Consider the following 17,025-nt stretch of genomic DNA (forward strand, 5'->3'; position numbering starts at 1 on the left):
GTTTGATCTCGCTAAGGTTTAGATTACAAGGATGATAAAGTTGGGAGTTTCATATCCTAACGTTCACTTTTTTAGGCCATCACTGCAAACATTTGATTGGGGGTTGCTATGGAATATAATTTTTCAGCGGAGCACTATATTTATATAATCCTATTGTGATTTATTTCTTGAAAAAATTGACCCCATTGTGCGATCTATATTATAAATGGCTATAACTTTATTTTGTCTAACCTATGATTAGACTATGAATTAACGATCCATTTAAAAAAACTCGCTCCTTTTTTGGCTGATGATTGCATACCTTATTTTGATATTTGTACATCATTGTAAGAACAAAACACAATTACACTACAATAAAAGAAGCACAAATAATAAGAATGGGAACGGGAAGCAGTTGCCACTTGCCACCTTACACTTGAGTAGCTCGCCAATGATTGGATAATCTCTAGCAGTAAAAGTTTGTACGTCATGCCGAACTGAGAAGCACAAGCCAAGGTGTCGCATACACCAATTGTTGTGAGGTGCTATAACTTAAAAAACAGCAACTGGATCGCACGCAAGAAGCACTGTTTCAAGTATCCACTTCGCCTCCGACCATTCATTCCTCCAGGTCTCTTTATATGTAGTAGTCAGTGCCTTTCAAATCACACTTTAAGCAACATTGATTACTTGCATCAGAAAAGAAGGAATACATGCGATCATCATCTATCAAGGCTAGTTGACTATATATATATATATATAGTACTTCTCTTCACTTTTAAGAAGAAATACCTATGATAAATTTAGCACATGGTGATCTGTTAAGAGGATGAAAATCTGCAGCGGGGATGCCTTGTTCGTGAAAGATGGACGGTGAAAGAGAAATGCACCGTATTCAAGTGAGGGTAGAGACTTTGAAAATGAGCAATTTTTTTGAGGATGCACAAGATCCCCACAATTTAATATTCTTACAAATAACTACAAAATGATCCAAAGGAAACAATACACGAGTATCCAGACCCCACAGTCTTCACCGATAACGATGTTTCGAGGGAGACAATACAGCAAGGAGGATCTTCTTTCGAGGTCCCTGAAGTGGTACGATGTCTTGTAAGGATGAATTTGTGAGAGTGACATTCTAATCAAATTTACAGAAAGCATAAAGACACACACAAAAAAAAACAAAAGCTTCTCGACAAATAGATTATTTGAACATGAGGTCACCCTCAACATAAATATTTCTTGATAGCCACGATGGGTGCAAATGATGATGACAATGGTGTAAGCATTTAAATCAATACTGCGATACACAAGATATACTTAACCAGAAAATTCCCTCTCTACAAGTTTGGCAACAAAAGGAACCCATCTTGTTTCATTTCCAACAGATTCAGATAAATGAAATCAGAACAGTAAGTCATGAAAGCAAAATCACGACAAAGTGTACAAATGCATATGTTTCAATCTACGGTCCGGGAAGAAAGAAGGAAGCTCAAAACTACCACCACTTGCTTTAAGGTGACTAAACAAGTTATTGCGTTGTTCTACACAACTAAGATATATCATACACCAGGTATGTTACAAATTATTCTCAGAATGAACAATTTTTTTTTCCATTTTGGATGACTTACAAAATGCTAAGACGTCAGCCTAATAGTATGTCCTAGTATCAAGTAGTTAGATGTACGAATGATAAATTACAATACTATTAGACAGATGTGCGGTCCTCTAAGCTTATAGGTAATAACCCTATGTGATGAATTGCTGTATTCACTGATTTCCAATACTTACCTAAGTTTAATACAATAAATCTAATAATGTGTTACATGTGTGCTAGCATAGAAAGCAGTTTAATCCAGCAACCCCACCACTCATTTCCAAGGCAAGATCATAAATGAATGTATGCATTGAAGAATAATACATTGTGAAGGAAGACAACAAAGGAGAAAACTTACCATTGGTATTCCCAGTTCTTTGAGGTCATTATCTCCCATCTGCTTTAATGCAGTCATGTCCACCTGTTAAAAAGAAAAAAAGAACATATCTTAAACAACATGACATCTTTAATCGTCCCTTTTCATGTTTGTTTTAATCTTGAATATATAGATATTCTATCCAATTTTGCTACCATAGATTACTCTATTCTATTACCACACTTGTTATCACATATATTCATATGGTATATAATACTGAACTAACCAACATATGCATGGAAAGCAAATTGTATAATCCACATGTCAAGAATGTCCAAGTTCATAACTTTTGTAGGCTAAAGAAAATGAAACGACCAAAAAAGCAACAGAACAAAAGTAGCTCAACAAAAGAATAGACCAAATTAGTAGTTCATTCTACATATAACTAATGCTGGTAACACCACTGAATTAAGAGGTTAATGCCTTATTGGAGATGGTATAAAGAGTAGAATATAGCTGTAAGACACTATATGCAATCTGTGGAGCATGATGGACAACTAGATTCAGATCGACTACTGCCAAACAACAAAAAGTAGGGAGTCTGAGAGAAGCTGAATAAATCTGATTTAAGATTATATCAATATGACAAGTCAGACATGCTTGGCAACAATAAAACATCATGAAAAGAAGAACGCAAGCCTGTGATAGCTTCTGCAGGAAGATCACAACTATCTTATTTTTTTTCCTGAAATACTTAATAGGGAATACACACTGACAGAACATCTAAAGAGAGGAAAAATTACCTCCTCAGCCTGAAAGAGGATTGCATATTTCCCTAGACCCAACGAATGCAGCAGGCTGGCGACAGTAAGAGGTTCTTCTGACTGAGCATGCAAAAACAAATGATATGAGACAACTTCTAGAAATACGTGAACTTAAAAAGGAAAGATATTTGATCCAATGAATATGTGAACGCGCAATCATGATTAATTAACTACACACACAAAACCCTCTTGACTTTTTTCACCTTGGAATGTGCTTTTTTTTCAGATACCAATGTGTATCGATAGCTGCAAGCATTGCAAGCCTACACATATTAAACCTTTTCTAAAGTTTTAACACAGTTTACGGCCTTGTAGCCCCTACCCACCCACTCAAAACACATCTAGAGTCCAAGCAATAGTTCATATTTTAATGTCTACTGGACCGAGTTCTTTAGATGCCAAGACAAAAGGGATCTTGAATACTGGTTACTGAATCTTCACCAAAAGGACACCTGAATACTAGTTACTAAGTCTACACCAGTCAAAATAAAGTCCCTGCCTGATGTTGCCATGTATGCCATGAAATATTTGCTAACAGCTGTAAAGAATTAAAATCACTCTTGCAGTTAATATACAACGAGGTGCTACTCAACAACCTAGTGCTTCTTACAACGAAAATGAGGAAAGCTATTAAGGTCAAATGTTCAAAGAGCTAACAAGTCATAGCACTAGAGAATCAGCTGTTGGACTATTAATCATACGTGATCTGAACAATAACAGAGCTGGTCTACAGCACAAATAAAATACTAGGTTTCAGTATATAGTATATACCGCAAAAGGATTTCTCTGCATGGCATTCATAGATGAAGGGGCTCGAACAACTGATTTTGTTGCATCAACACGACCTGTAGACTTGCTCAAATAAGGTGATGGTCTTGAACCATCAAGCGCATCTTTTGTCATATAACTCGAAGGCATTGAGGCATCAAGAGACCTAACAGATGAAAGGTTCCGCAGCTCACTGTAACTCTTTGGAGGGGATAGAGCCCTAGAAGCACTTAGAAATCTATCAGGAGACCGACGCCTTGGCTCATCCAATGTCCAGGATGAATAGCTTCTCTTCACCAAATCTAACTGGAGCAAATCTTCTGCACTTCTAGCAGGAGGAATTCGCTTTGGAAGACCAGAGGCCCTTGATGTTGACATTTCTTGCCGTGTATCATATCTTGAAGAATTTTGACTATTCCGAGAAAGCTTTTCACGCAGGTCAACTTCGTTGCGCTTTGTGGTACCAATATTTCTTCTTTCAGCCAAATCTTTCCTCATAAGTTTCAGTCTCAAATCCTCCTGACCAACCCGGTGATCTCCATATGATTAAGGAACCAACATAAGGAAAAAAGAAGTGTTGTGAAACAAAACATAATAATTTCAAGATCTTTGGAATGGATACTGGATAAAGGATGCTCATCATCCAAATCATCATTGAAGCTTGAACTATGGCTTTCGACTCGTCGGCTGGCAAGGTTAGCATATATGAGCAATGACTCACAAAAATCACTGCTATAACCATATAAATTTATCTATTTAAGAATAAAAAATAAATGTATTCAAGACCTAAATTAACTGTGGAATTTGACAAAATTAGAATTAAACTACTACAGGAAACTAACTATTAACTCGAAGCCTAATCTTGGTAGAGGAAATACTCCTTTTTGAGAAGGTCAGGACCTCCTACAGTGCTATCCATTTTTTTGTGTGGCTTTTTTGTGTCCCAAAGGCTTATTTTATGGATTACACTTTCGAGGACAAGTTCCTCCTTTACCAAAAGTTTAAAAAGTGGATTAACATCTCATTAGAATTTGAAGTCAGTAAAAGTTCATTGTTTCCCCAGTTTGTAGAGATGGGTACCAATCAAGTCGTGCAGTCCAGAAAGACAATAAAGGTTTTACCAGTTATTATTATAAATCTGTAGCAACAATTTCTGATGGAGCAAACAGGCTCAAATATGCTTTCTGGGATCTGACCATGAAAAGTCTTATAAATAATCAACAATGTCGTTGTCAAGTTGCGAGAGAAAGAGTTGCAGATGGAAGTCACCAACGTTGAAGGCGTTGAAGCCATCATAAAGCATGTTGGCATCACATTTGAAAATAAAAATCCAGATATAGAAGCATTGATCTACTGAAAGATACAAAGTTCCTTTACCAAAATGTTACTTAGAAGTGATAATTCTAAAACCAGTAAATAATCATATGCTATCAGTTCCAATTTATCTAAAATTTCAGCCCTATTACAGGTGAGCTGTGATCTACTCATGTTGAAATAATTAACTGTCGGTTCAAGAATAGTACATGAGCAATGAGTAAAAGAAAATTTTCATGAATCTACCTATACTGATAATATAACAAATGTTGCATATTGACACGAGCAATACAAGGTGCATATTTAATTACTTACTGAATAAAGTATTAGAAACTACAATCTGTAGCAAAAGAAAAAAGAGCACCGTTTGTTTTTGTATTGATTTCCATGTAGATGGGAATCTTCCATGTTGCCTCCCAACCTCTCTTTTATCGGCCTCTTACCTCCTAAAGATGACGGGCAATCAGAATGACTAACATCAGATAGAGAACCTCTCTTGACAACCTGCTATAAACAAATGAGGAAGAACTGAATGCATATAAAGAGAATTCCGTAAAACTAGTATTTAACAACTGGTTTAGGAAATTCTTTGTACAAATCCTTCGATCCCACATGATGGTGAGCCCATTCTTCACAGCACATCATGCAGAAGAACACTTGTTGTTTACATATAGATGTAGCCAATGCATCTTGCTAGTACACTTAATTATTCTTTTTAATTAGTTCAACATATACTACAAAATCACTCTCTTAACGACCCCAAATTAGCTCAACTACCTAGGTCATCAAGATGTCAAACAGAAAGCCAATTGGATCTCAAATTGTCAACTAGCTTTATGAGTGTTGGTCAGGCCTATTACACCATAAAGAAATACATTTTGCCAGTTCAAATAACTCAAACCTCCCAAGCAATCAGTTCATCATCTGTAAGGCGTTGAGTATACATTGTGGAATGATTGAATTAGCTGAATATATCAAGCTAGGAAGATATGTTATAAGCTTTTGAAAAAAAAAAAACAATTATTTGCAGTGTTGTCACAAATGGCTGACTAATCACCAAGCTTGGCCCTATGTAGATGCTTTAAAGTTATAGTTCATGCTGTAATCTCATTGGTCTAACACAGCACTCAAATGATATATATAGAAATTATCTTCCATAAATCCTCTCTCCTGTAGCAAGTCATGCACACTCCTAAGACATCAGACTTCAGGCAAGCAGGATCGAATGCCATATAATGCCACTGAATAAAGTACATGCATTTAACAATAAAAGATTCAAATTCATGAAACAATATTACAACTAACAATGTTACTTTATTCACCTCCCAAGTGCAGACTTCACTCAGCCATCAAATTCCTCCAAATACTCATCCAATCATTAAATACTCATAAATCAAAACAATTGAACACACCCAACCATTCAATCATTCAGGTAGACAAATCTAACTCCACCAATCAATAAGTTCCTCTACCACTAACATGGACAAGTAACTTTAAACATCATACCAAAACCCCAAAGCTCTTCCACCGACACGGAGAGAGGCAATACCTGACCGCTGCGGCCGAGAGTGATGGTGACGTGGGACCGAGCAGACATCTTTCTTCCCTCCTCCTCCGCCTCTTCCTTCTCTCGGGACAAATCAAACGGCTCAACGGACGAAGCCCGAAACCCTAAAAGAAGGCATTAAACAACGGATCAGCTGTTTCCGGCTCGATCCGCAAAAACGAAACCCTAGAAATCGGGCCAGAAAGGGGAACGAGAGCATTAGGGTTTACCACATCGCTCGGAATGATAGCAGAGGAGAGGTAAGCGAAGATTTGTTAGGGATCCGCTCCAAGACGCATCAACGAGAGTGGAGATGAGAAGCGATGAAGCAGAGAGGAGAGGAGACCGATGGAATCGCTTATTTCCGGTTCTCCGTACGAGGAAGATCGCACCCGTTCAAAAAGGCCTTCCCATTTCCTTCTGCTCTGTTCTTTTTCTCTCTTTTTTGGATCCTTTCTACTTTGTGCGTAAATTTCTATTTTTCTCCGTTCGATCGCAAAAGCTCCTCTCTTCTTTCATTATTACTATTTAAATAAATAAATATATATATATATATATATATAAATTAAAAACATTTTTTATACTACATAGACCTTTCACCTGAATTTTTTTATTTCATTAGTTCAATATGAATAATAAAAAATTTCGGAACATTGACCAGTAAATTATTATTATTTTCTAATCTAATTCAATAACCACTCCTAAATAAATACTAATATATAAATTCTAATATTATCTTAAATTAATTTTAATTTTATCTATTTAAATCTATTAGTTTAATATTTTATTAATCTTATCTCTCGTATCTTTTCTCCTTTTTCTTAGTCTCAAAATCGGCTTACATATAATTATCTTAAAAACAAATGAACAAAATTATTATTTTGTCTAGTAAATACCCACAATAATTATCAAAAATAAAGGAGGAAAAAATATGTGACTCTCCATTGGACCCACCAATGAATAGGATCAAACAATTGATACGACCAGTTCGATTGTAACATTTTGTGTTGTTACCAAATGATGACTCATTACTGGAGATTAAAGATATTTATGTTAAAATGAATAATTACACTAGATCTTAAATTTTTTGTCTATTTCCGCAGAGATCTTTCATTTATTTTCATCTACACAGTAACCATTTAAATATAAAAAGCAAACTTTCAAAATATCTGTTCTATTAATTATTTATTAGATTTTTCATTAGAAAATTTTATATGATTGTTATACACATTAATTTTGGATCGTTTAAAATTATTTTACCCTTACTTTTGAGAACGAAAGAGAAAAAGGTTAAAAGATAAAATAATCATTTTATAATTTTTATTAATATCGTCAAAGCGGTGAGAGATTTTTCGATAGTTACCGGGGGTCAATTTTGTATAAAGAAAAAATGAGGATGGATATAAAAATGTGTACATAATGCCTTGATGTAATTATCTCATATTAAACGGATCAATTCTCCGATGTTATGAGATCTAGGGTGTTGAAAGACGGAGCCAGGATTGGTTCGGTCCAACAAATATCGAGATTAGGTTTAGACAAGGCCTACCTAACTCAATCATAGACACAATTTTAGCTCGAGTTAGGTTTGAGTTTTTTTATCCTATATGGTCTATACTCATGTTGTTGGGTAGGCCGATGGCGGGCACAAGACTGGATCGGACGTAATAGACCGGCTAAGCCTCAATTAATTATAAATTTTATTAGAAATAATTATAAGGGCCCAAATTACATAATTGTGGCCTCTCATATATTTATCTAATAATTTTTTTTTTAAATTCAACGTATTTAGGCAAACAAGTGTTGGCGAATAGATTGGGCCTTAATAGACGAGCCAGATGCTACAAACTCGGATAAATCAGGCTTGGACAAAGCTTGATTTGAGCTAGTATAATAGATTTTTGAGCCAGGTCAGATTGGGCCTAAAGTGGGTCCGATTTAGGCTTTGACCTAATTTTATCGAGTTGGATACGACGGGCTTCATGTCCAATTTTTTTAGCACCCTAAGTGAGATATGAGCTATAAAATCTTAGCAGCCATACACAATGCATATCTTCACGGGATTTTACAATTTAATTATATTAAATATTTGATATAATATATAAAACTAAGTATATATATATTATAGTCAATGCACGTTTTCTTATAATAGAATGCATATAATTTATATATGCGATGCACACTAAATTTTATTATTATAAATAAAAAATATATAATTAAATATAAAACTCCATCAATTTAGTTATCAATTCTATTATGTAGAAGTTGTATATAGATATAGTCAAAATAAGAGTGTGATAGGTTGCTTATTGATTTCTGAATCAATTGATCATGTACTCATATTGCACACAGAGGCTAATCATTGGTGAATTAAAATGAACTAAACTCCTTTGTTATAGATTATTAGGAACTCCACTCATTCGGCAGACTAAGTACATTGCATATCAAATCATAAGAAACATCCAAAATCTCATTGCAAAATTTTTGCTGATATTATTCTCGAATTGGCTAATGTTTTAGAATCATTTTGAATCATAAACTCTCCACAGCATTGATCTGAAAAGAAAAAGAAAAAAAAAAGGATTCATGGAGCACTTAATTAATTGGAAGAATGCACTTGATAGAATCTAGACTATGGAAGTTGCTTTATGTAAAGTTCTCAAACTATAGCTAAAAATGCACTGAGGCACGAATATTGACTAGAATTTAGGATAAATCACCACTATGGTATCAGCCATAGAAGTATTAGCTGTTAGCAATCCAAGTAGCTAAGGGTAGAAATGGATTGGATAGTGGTCAAATTATATATGTATTCATTTCTCTCAGCATATATTAGTATTCATTTGTTAAATCTACAAAAAATTTGTGATACAATTGTTGAAATCTATAGACAATTAATTAGTATATATGAAAAGTAGATTATAAGTTCGTATACAAATAAAAATTAAATTGGATATTGATTCTGATATTATTTTTCAACTCACTATTGGTATCTGTATAAACTATTTGAATACGAACACAAATTCAAATATCAAGACGACACCCCACCCCATGAGCTTCTCATATATTCTTTATAATCACATGAAAACAAGAGACCATTATAGTATATATTCATTTCAGACTGTAGATGAAAGAGGTAATTAACAACTCACGATCGATTAAATATATGCAAATAATGGAAAAGAAAAAAAATTTGCTGTAATCTGGATAAGGTATTACTAGATAGTAAGATCATTACTTTTAATAAAAACCAACAAGGGCATCAGAAATGAAGTGGTAACATAGTTCTTTTATATACTTCAGCAAATTGTGGGTCAAAAATTAATTACAACAGTGTTGAAAGAGTTATCCAATAACTCATTTACTGGAATACAAAGTGTATTTGAATATACTTTTCATTGCAATCGACATGCCAAATTTTGGCATGATAGATATGAAATTCATGCATATCAAGTGTATGTAGGCTGGAAGTGTCTGTGACTTTAACTCCAGCATCATAATAAGGTTAGCCAAAGGTAGCATATGTACTCTTTTTTTTTATCTGGACACTTCAAAGACAACATACAAGCATTAAAAAGTACTCAAAAGGTTGGGTATATACTTTGTTGACTGTGATGCTTGAACTCAGAAAGGTATTAGTTTTGCATCAAAGAGTCCATGAAGTTTTCTCAATCAAAAGTACTAGTTGATGCATAGAAATTAAAGATGCATGCTTATTTTGCACATAGAACTACTTTAATGGAAGACTGAGTTCCATATATATGTTTTGTTATTTAAGTATTTGATGATAGGAAGTAACTAAAGTTATACAAACACATGCACAACAATAAATGCAAGCACTTGGTATTATTTGAAATCAAGAGAATAATATTCCCACATTGGCGCTGAAATTGTACGATATCTGACGCATGTCTCTACTAAAGAAGAGAGAGAGAGAGAGGAAATGATAGCAATATTCATTTTTATATCTTCCTTTCTAAGTCATCTAACCAGTATCCATACTACAAATAATCAATATTGTACATGTTAATATAGCATTCTTTATGTTAATTTAGATGTAATGTTTGAAAAGAAACAGTCCAAAAATATGTCCCTTTTAATAATTAATTTAGAAAGAGATTAAGGTAATTCTTACTCTCTAATTTTCATACCAACATTAATACCATATTGTGAAGCATGGTCATAAGTGGCATGTTATATATATGAATTACCTATAACCAATGCCACTTTATGACTGAAAAGATAACCAAATAGTTTTCTGCAGTAATAAAGAAGTTAATATCTCTGTGGCTTTGCAGAATCTTCATCATTACTTTGCTCAGACGGATCATGTTAAGCGAGAGAGAGAGAGAGAGAGAGAGAGAGAGAGGGAGAGAGAGGGAGAGAGAGATAAACAAATAAAAAAACTCATGCTAGTAGAAGTGTAGAACGTGTGTTTCTGTGCCAATTTCTGACTGTCTCTGATCACAGAGAGCGAGCGAGAGAGAGAGAGAGAGAGAGAGAGAGAGAGAGAGAGAGAGAGAGAGAGAGAGAGAGATTGTAATTTGCATGAATCCACCTGCACTGGTATTGAAACAGTTCAATTCAACAAAATAATCGATCTATTTTTCAAACTCCGGCATCATTAGAAGCAAATGCATAAATTGACAGATTTGAGAACTCCCAAAAGCATAGTACCATAAGTTCTTTTGTACTTTCTAGTGTGGTCAATCTCTCCAATATAGCATGATAACGAGATGACAATTAACACAGGAAGAAAAGGAAACAAGCTGCTGAAACACACAGAGATCATGCACCAAACATAGTACCGCTGTAGTGATATCCATTCCCATAGCCAAAAGAAGGTGGCTCCAAAGATGAATCTCTATGTATAATTCTGAAATATTTAACCATGATCGAGTTCATATGCAAGAAATTGTTTCTAATATCCTTGCACATATATGAGGATTTAGAGGAGCCTCCATCATTTCATGACCCAGTTGCCATTCAAATGATAGGATTCACCTTCAGAAACCAAGAGATCTTAATAGATCTATCATGATTACAAAATATACAGCCCGTCTATCTCTATCTGAGCTAATTTTAAGGCCATTCATGTATTTTGAACATCAAAGTGAATAAAGCCAAGCAGCAAAATTAATCCATAGATAGCAGCAGATAGACTAATTTGTTCCAGGATATATATATATATATATATATATATATATATATATATATATATATATATAAAATGATAACATGGTAGGGTAGGAAGAAAGAACAAGAGAACATAGATAGAAACCATATAGAATAGCTAGAAGATATTGTTTTCCATATATGTAAAAATAAAAGGATCGGACCAAGATGCTTGATTCCCCCAGAAGCAGTACAGAAACAGTAGGATCTGATGGCCTCTTTGGCTTGAGTGAGATTGCTAGATTGAGGGAGAGTGGTCATCAAGGGCTCTCCTCAAAACTACCATCCTCTCTCCTCCACCTCCTTTTCCTCCTCAGCCTTCTCCATCTCCAAGCTCTTCTCCTTTGGAATAGTTGATGGGATGGCAATGATGATGATGTTGATGATGGTGATGATGATGATGATGATGATGATGATGATGATGGTGGTGGTGGTGGTGGTGATGGTGGTGGTGGTGGGAGTAGAGGCATGATTGATGTTAGGGTATGGTAGTAGTAGGCTTTGGAAGGTAGAGAGGAGAGGAGAGAAGAGTTAGAGTAAGAAAGAAGAGAGGAGAGAGAAGAGAGAAGAGAGAGGAGATCCCAAGGTGGGTGTTGGCAGTAACACTAGACACACTTGATGATGGCTCTTGGTCACATGAAGAATTATCATGAACCCCATGACCTGGATTCAGTTAAAAACAAAATTGACAGGCAAAAAAACTCTCCCTCCTGAGTTAGGATAGTAGACAAAGGTGTGTGTAAGAGAGAGAAAAGGGTAGACTTGGGAGGGGTGGGTTGGTGTGGTTCATAAAGGGTTGGGGGCAGGTAAGTTACTATTAGCTCATTAGGGTTTGTACCTGGTAGAAGCCGAACACGAGCGTATAACTCGAACTTCTTAGACTTAGACTCCAAGAAATATCTAGTTTTTCATCTCTATTTATGATTTACACTCCGTATTTTTAATATTTATGAATCGAGTCATCTATTTTTATTAAGTATTTATAGAAATAGTTCGGAGTCGGGTTAACATTAATGCCATTTGCGCAGTTAGCATTAAAAAATAAAATCATCTACTGCAAACTATTCTTTTCTAAAATTTCTAAAATGATTATATTTTTCCTTTCTCTTTCTTCTAGAGCATAATGATTAATGATTAATAAAATTTTATCTTCTTTCTTAATTAATTATAATCTTAAAGGAAAAGGGAGCAAATTAGACTACACTAAAAGTGAAAGCGAGTACTTGTCCTCTTGCCTCCTTTCTCTTTCTCCACCATTTGAAATGCACCATTTTATATTTTGTTTGGGAAAGTTAGGCTGAGTAAGATATTATAATTTTTTTCTAAAAGAAGTTAGTTAAAATATTTTGGGTTAGGTGAGAGTATTTTAATAATCTTCATATTACAGTTTATGTAACTTAAAAATTTAGTCAATTTCAATTAGCAAATCTAACCTGCAAATATTTGGTAAAATAAAAAGACACCACAATTAGTTGAAAATGTAGGGCATAAAAAGTAAATTTCCCTAAACTCACTTCATCTAAGCATTACTAGCTTATTTATATAACTTTTCTTTTGTTTTATTCTGGTGGTCTAGGAATTCTTTCTCTAATTTGATGCCTAGTTATTTTTTTACCAAGGTAACAAGGTTTAACTTTTAAAGCACTCCTTAGCTCTCTCTCTCTCTCTCTCTCTAAAAAAAAAGAAGAAAAATAAAATAAAATAAAAATAAAATAAAAGCCTTTAGAAGCTCCTTAACTTGATCTTATTAAGGTCTAGGGATGTCTTTGGGAACATTGGTAGTCCTGGGTTGGGTTGGGTTGGCTGGCTTTGGGCCCATCATGTCTCTACCTTATAGATATATATATTTTTTTAAATCTTTTTAATGTTTACATAGTAAATGACACTATTTGCATAGAAAAAAAAAATCTCAAGAGATACAAACATATTTTTATAAAGAAATGATGAAATTGAAGAGCTTAAGAGATTAAAAAAATGGCAAGTTTTTTTAGGATAAATTATATTATTTCATTCCCATAATCTATGACCTAGTTTTATTTATATCTTCTGAAAACTTATAATCTACCTCTTGAATTTAGAGTAGACAATGCGACACCTAGTCTAGAAATACAATTTGGCCTTTTTTTTTTATTGACAATATTCAATAAGCTAGTGTGTTAGGACAATAAGTGTCAATGCTCTTAATTTCATAGCATAATGAATAATAATTTTATTGGATACTCTTTTATGATGGAGAGAATAAAGAGAAGAGAAAGAGAAAATAACTTTTGGTCATATTATTTACATATAATCAAGACAAGAGAAAGAAAAAATAAAATAAAATTACTCTATTTAGTTTAGTTTAAAGATAGAAAAATATATATTTACCATTACATCCTTTCATCTAATATTTAGTTATTAAAATAAATTAGTACAGGATGTAATATCCATATGATTACTCTTTAAAATTAAAGTAACATAAACAAGCTATAATATCCAACACAAGCAAACAATGTCTAATATTTAACTATTCTCCTTTAAATTTGTTAATACAATTTTAAAAAATTAAGTAAATAGTATAATCTCTCCTATTCTCTTGGTTAAAAAAAAAGAAAATTTATATATAGCACCCTGTTTTATAACATTATTGTGGTTTACACCCTATAGTAAAAATTTATAAATTGAGCCATTTGATTAGCGTATATACATAGAAAATATCCTGGGTTAGATTTGAACTAATACTATCAGAATATTCTGTTAAGTAGAGATATTTTATTTTAAAATAACTAAAATGCTCTTATTTCTAAAATAATAAAAATGCTCTTAGTATGACTTGGTTGAGAGTATTTTATAATTTTTTTAGTTTAGTTAACTTAACTCAAATATTTAGTTAAGTAACTAACTGATCTAACTGCAGAATATTTTCTGCACATATGCACTAAATTACATGATATTTTTTACACATATTTGCTAAATCATAGGGCTTGATTTGAAAATAATAAAAATATAGAATATAAATTATGATTTTATTAAAAGAAAGGATATTATATGTAAATTTTCAAAAAGAAAAAGAAAAAAAAAACCAATAAGGTGGTGAAGCAAATCATAAATTAAATAAGATAATAAGAAAAGACAAAGATTTGGAGATATTATAATCTTGACACGAGGAGGAGTCCCCCATCCCTATGAGTTGACCCACACAAAAGGCAAGCAAAAACAAAGTTCCACACACACGCGGGCCACCCTCTCTTCTTTACGCTCTTTCCCTTCCTTCCACTCTCTGCAAGTAAATATCCTCCCTCTCTCTCTCTCTCTCTCTCTCTCTCTCTCTCTCTCTCTCTCTCTCTCTCTCTGTGTGTCTCAATGGGCATGGAGAAGCCATTCAAAAGGCATTGGCATTATTGGCATTGGCATTGGCATTGGCATTGTAAGTTGCGAGAATAAAGCAAATAACGCAGTACTGGGCGAATGAATAGAATAGGGGGGTGTGTAAAGGCAAATGACAGCCCCTTGGGCCTCATCATTGTACTAAGTACCAACTAGCAACTAGCAGGAAGTGGGATACACATACACCCAATTAGAGACCCACACTTATTTAAGGCTCCTTCCAAAACCCCAGGGGCTCCACCTTTCGTACTAATTATGTCGGCATAGTTACAACGATATATAGAGATATGCATGCATCTCTCTTATTTACTTAATTAGCTTAGCCATCTCTCTTAAATTAAAAATGGATCCTTTTAATTACTCGTGCATCCATCTAGTAGCAGACAGAGAGAGAGAGAGAGAGAGAGAGAGAGAGAGAGAGAGAGAGAGAGAGAGAGAGATTTTAAGCCTATTTCCTATGCATTGGATCAACATAGTAGTCTACTAATTTTTATGTTATTCATCTCATCAGATATCTTATCACATCCTCTCCTATTATCTCCTCAGGAATCATGAAAACGAAGAAGATAAGATTCTAAGATACAAAAAAATATTTAAAGATGTCCAACATCGTGCATGGCTCAGAGCAAGCAGAGAAACAATTAATGTAACATCCACCTTTGGTCGCCTCCCTTGACCTTTTCATCACTGCCCTTTGGATTCTCTTTGGCTTTCTCCCCTTGGATTTTGACGACTCCGTTGACAAAAAGGAAAGTTTTCACCATGCCACTTACGAATACAAAATCCTTTCACTCTTCTGGGTCATACCACTGACCTGCCAACAAAGAGGTAGCACATTTGATCCCCTCTGCATGCAGGATATGTGGGTGAAAAATGATAAAAATAATAAAAGAAATTTGATTTGAAGCAAATAGCTCAACGGTGTGTTAACTTAGAGCTTAAAACTAAGCAGTTTGATATTGTGATTAGGCTTAGTAAAATTAGGTTTGGCAATCAAATAAATATGATCCATATGTTGTTGTGCATCAAATTCTGCACCCAGATTAACTCACAAATCGGTTGAAACTGAATCCACACTCATAAAAGGCTACTTACTTAATTATAGCAATGGTCTCCATAGGGCTGCTATTAGACTAAACTACGCGCTATTATTTTTATTTTCTCTTCTTGTTTGTATGCAAACCACATGTTAGTAGTTGAGGAACAGATGATTAGAAATCATTCTATGGAATTCATAGAGAGGCAATATATTCCCTACCCATCAAATCTTATAGTTGTTTGCAGATTTCTATTAGAGGTTAATTGAATATCTTGTGTGGATCTCCTCAATTTGAATAGAATATTAGGATTGATCTGGTCAATCCATTTCTTTTTAATATTCAAAGATCAAGAATTCCTACTAGAAGCTCTATTTTGCAGAGGCACTCACCTGCCCTCCCTCTGGAACTCTGCTTGGACGTCGTCCTTCCAACGGATTCAAACCCGCTGTCTCCCCCATTCTTGTCGCTCCCTATTGCTGCCGCAGTATCTCTTCTCCTTGCTGAATTTATGCTCACAGAATTTGGGTGTTATATATTTATTTTTTTCTATATTATTTTGTGTCTTAGGTGGGTGATCTTTTAATTCTTTTGTCTCTTTAGAATTTTAAAACCGAGTCTTGGTCTCCTGGACGGACAAAACCTATAAGTCTTAGGCTAACATTGGAGGGGAAAGTAGTAACAAATATCTAAATTGAGTAGAAATCAGCTATTATATAACTGTCTGGATTGTGATTTAAAATTTGAAAAAGGTTTATTGAAGTATTTGCCTACATTCTTATCCGACACAATCATTAGCTCTTAATACCTGTACCTTTTGAACAAACTCTTGCTTTCATTGATCACCCTTTCCGGACTCTCTTTTTATGCATAGGAAGTGTGACATATAAGTTCCTTGAGTAAGAGATTTGAGAAAATTTTAGTACTTCATCTTAAGGATGCTTCGTTCCATGGACATGATATCTATCTAAGAACATAAGGAAGCCTTAATAAAATTCTAAGATTCATTCAATCATGCCACTCTAAAAATTTGAACATTTAAGCATCTCTTCTGCAGAGATTATATATTGATGGTTGAATACTGCTAAAATTTTCCAATGCAT

At 34.1% G+C, this 17,025-nt stretch overlaps 1 protein-coding gene and 1 long non-coding RNA gene across 4 annotated transcripts; both read right to left on the bottom strand.

Moving 5' to 3' along the window:
* Positions 1 to 637: 637 nt before the first annotated feature.
* On the bottom strand, positions 638 to 898 carry LOC140786223 (uncharacterized). Its single transcript, XR_012108582.1, has 2 exons — positions 772 to 898; positions 638 to 668 (listed from the first exon to the last, which is right to left on the bottom strand). It is a non-coding gene; the product is annotated as an uncharacterized lncRNA (long non-coding RNA).
* LOC140786222 (uncharacterized) lies at positions 893 to 6,872 on the bottom strand. 3 transcript variants are annotated; one of them, XM_073134493.1, is made up of 8 exons: positions 6,575 to 6,872; positions 6,348 to 6,469; positions 5,163 to 5,244; positions 4,107 to 4,171; positions 3,488 to 4,020; positions 2,696 to 2,776; positions 1,935 to 1,997; positions 893 to 1,069 (listed from the first exon to the last, which is right to left on the bottom strand). In XM_073134493.1, the coding sequence occupies exons 3-8, from the start codon at positions 5,204 to 5,206 to the stop codon at positions 1,010 to 1,012; spliced, it is 846 nt and encodes a 281-aa protein (XP_072990594.1). In that variant the 5' UTR covers positions 5,207 to 5,244; positions 6,348 to 6,469; positions 6,575 to 6,872; the 3' UTR covers positions 893 to 1,009. The 3 variants fall into 3 exon arrangements, with proteins under 3 accessions (XP_072990594.1, XP_072990593.1, XP_072990592.1); XM_073134492.1 differs by having other exon boundaries at positions 5,163 to 5,302; positions 6,575 to 6,870; XM_073134491.1 differs by having other exon boundaries at positions 5,163 to 5,305; positions 6,575 to 6,870.
* Positions 6,873 to 17,025: the final 10,153 nt, after the last annotated feature.

Source organism: Typha latifolia, chromosome 4, assembly GCF_019914945.1.
Source record: "Typha latifolia isolate L0001 chromosome 4, TyphaL0001v2, whole genome shotgun sequence".
Taxonomy (NCBI): Eukaryota; Viridiplantae; Streptophyta; class Magnoliopsida; order Poales; family Typhaceae; genus Typha; species Typha latifolia.

What these genes read in the sequence shown, in the direction of transcription:
- LOC140786222 (XM_073134491.1), bottom strand. Translation starts at nt 6,395, where the DNA reads ATGTCTGCTCGGTCCCACGTCACCATCACTCTCGGCCGCAGCGGTCAG. An exon ending in TGATGAGCATCCTTTATCCA is followed by an intron (nt 4,021 to 4,106) that starts GTATCCATTCCA and finishes AATCATATGGAG; the next exon opens with ATCACCGGGTTGGTCAGGAG. An exon ending in TGCAGAGAAATCCTTTTGCG is followed by an intron (nt 2,777 to 3,487) that starts GTATATACTATA and finishes TTGCATGCTCAG; the next exon opens with TCAGAAGAACCTCTTACTGT.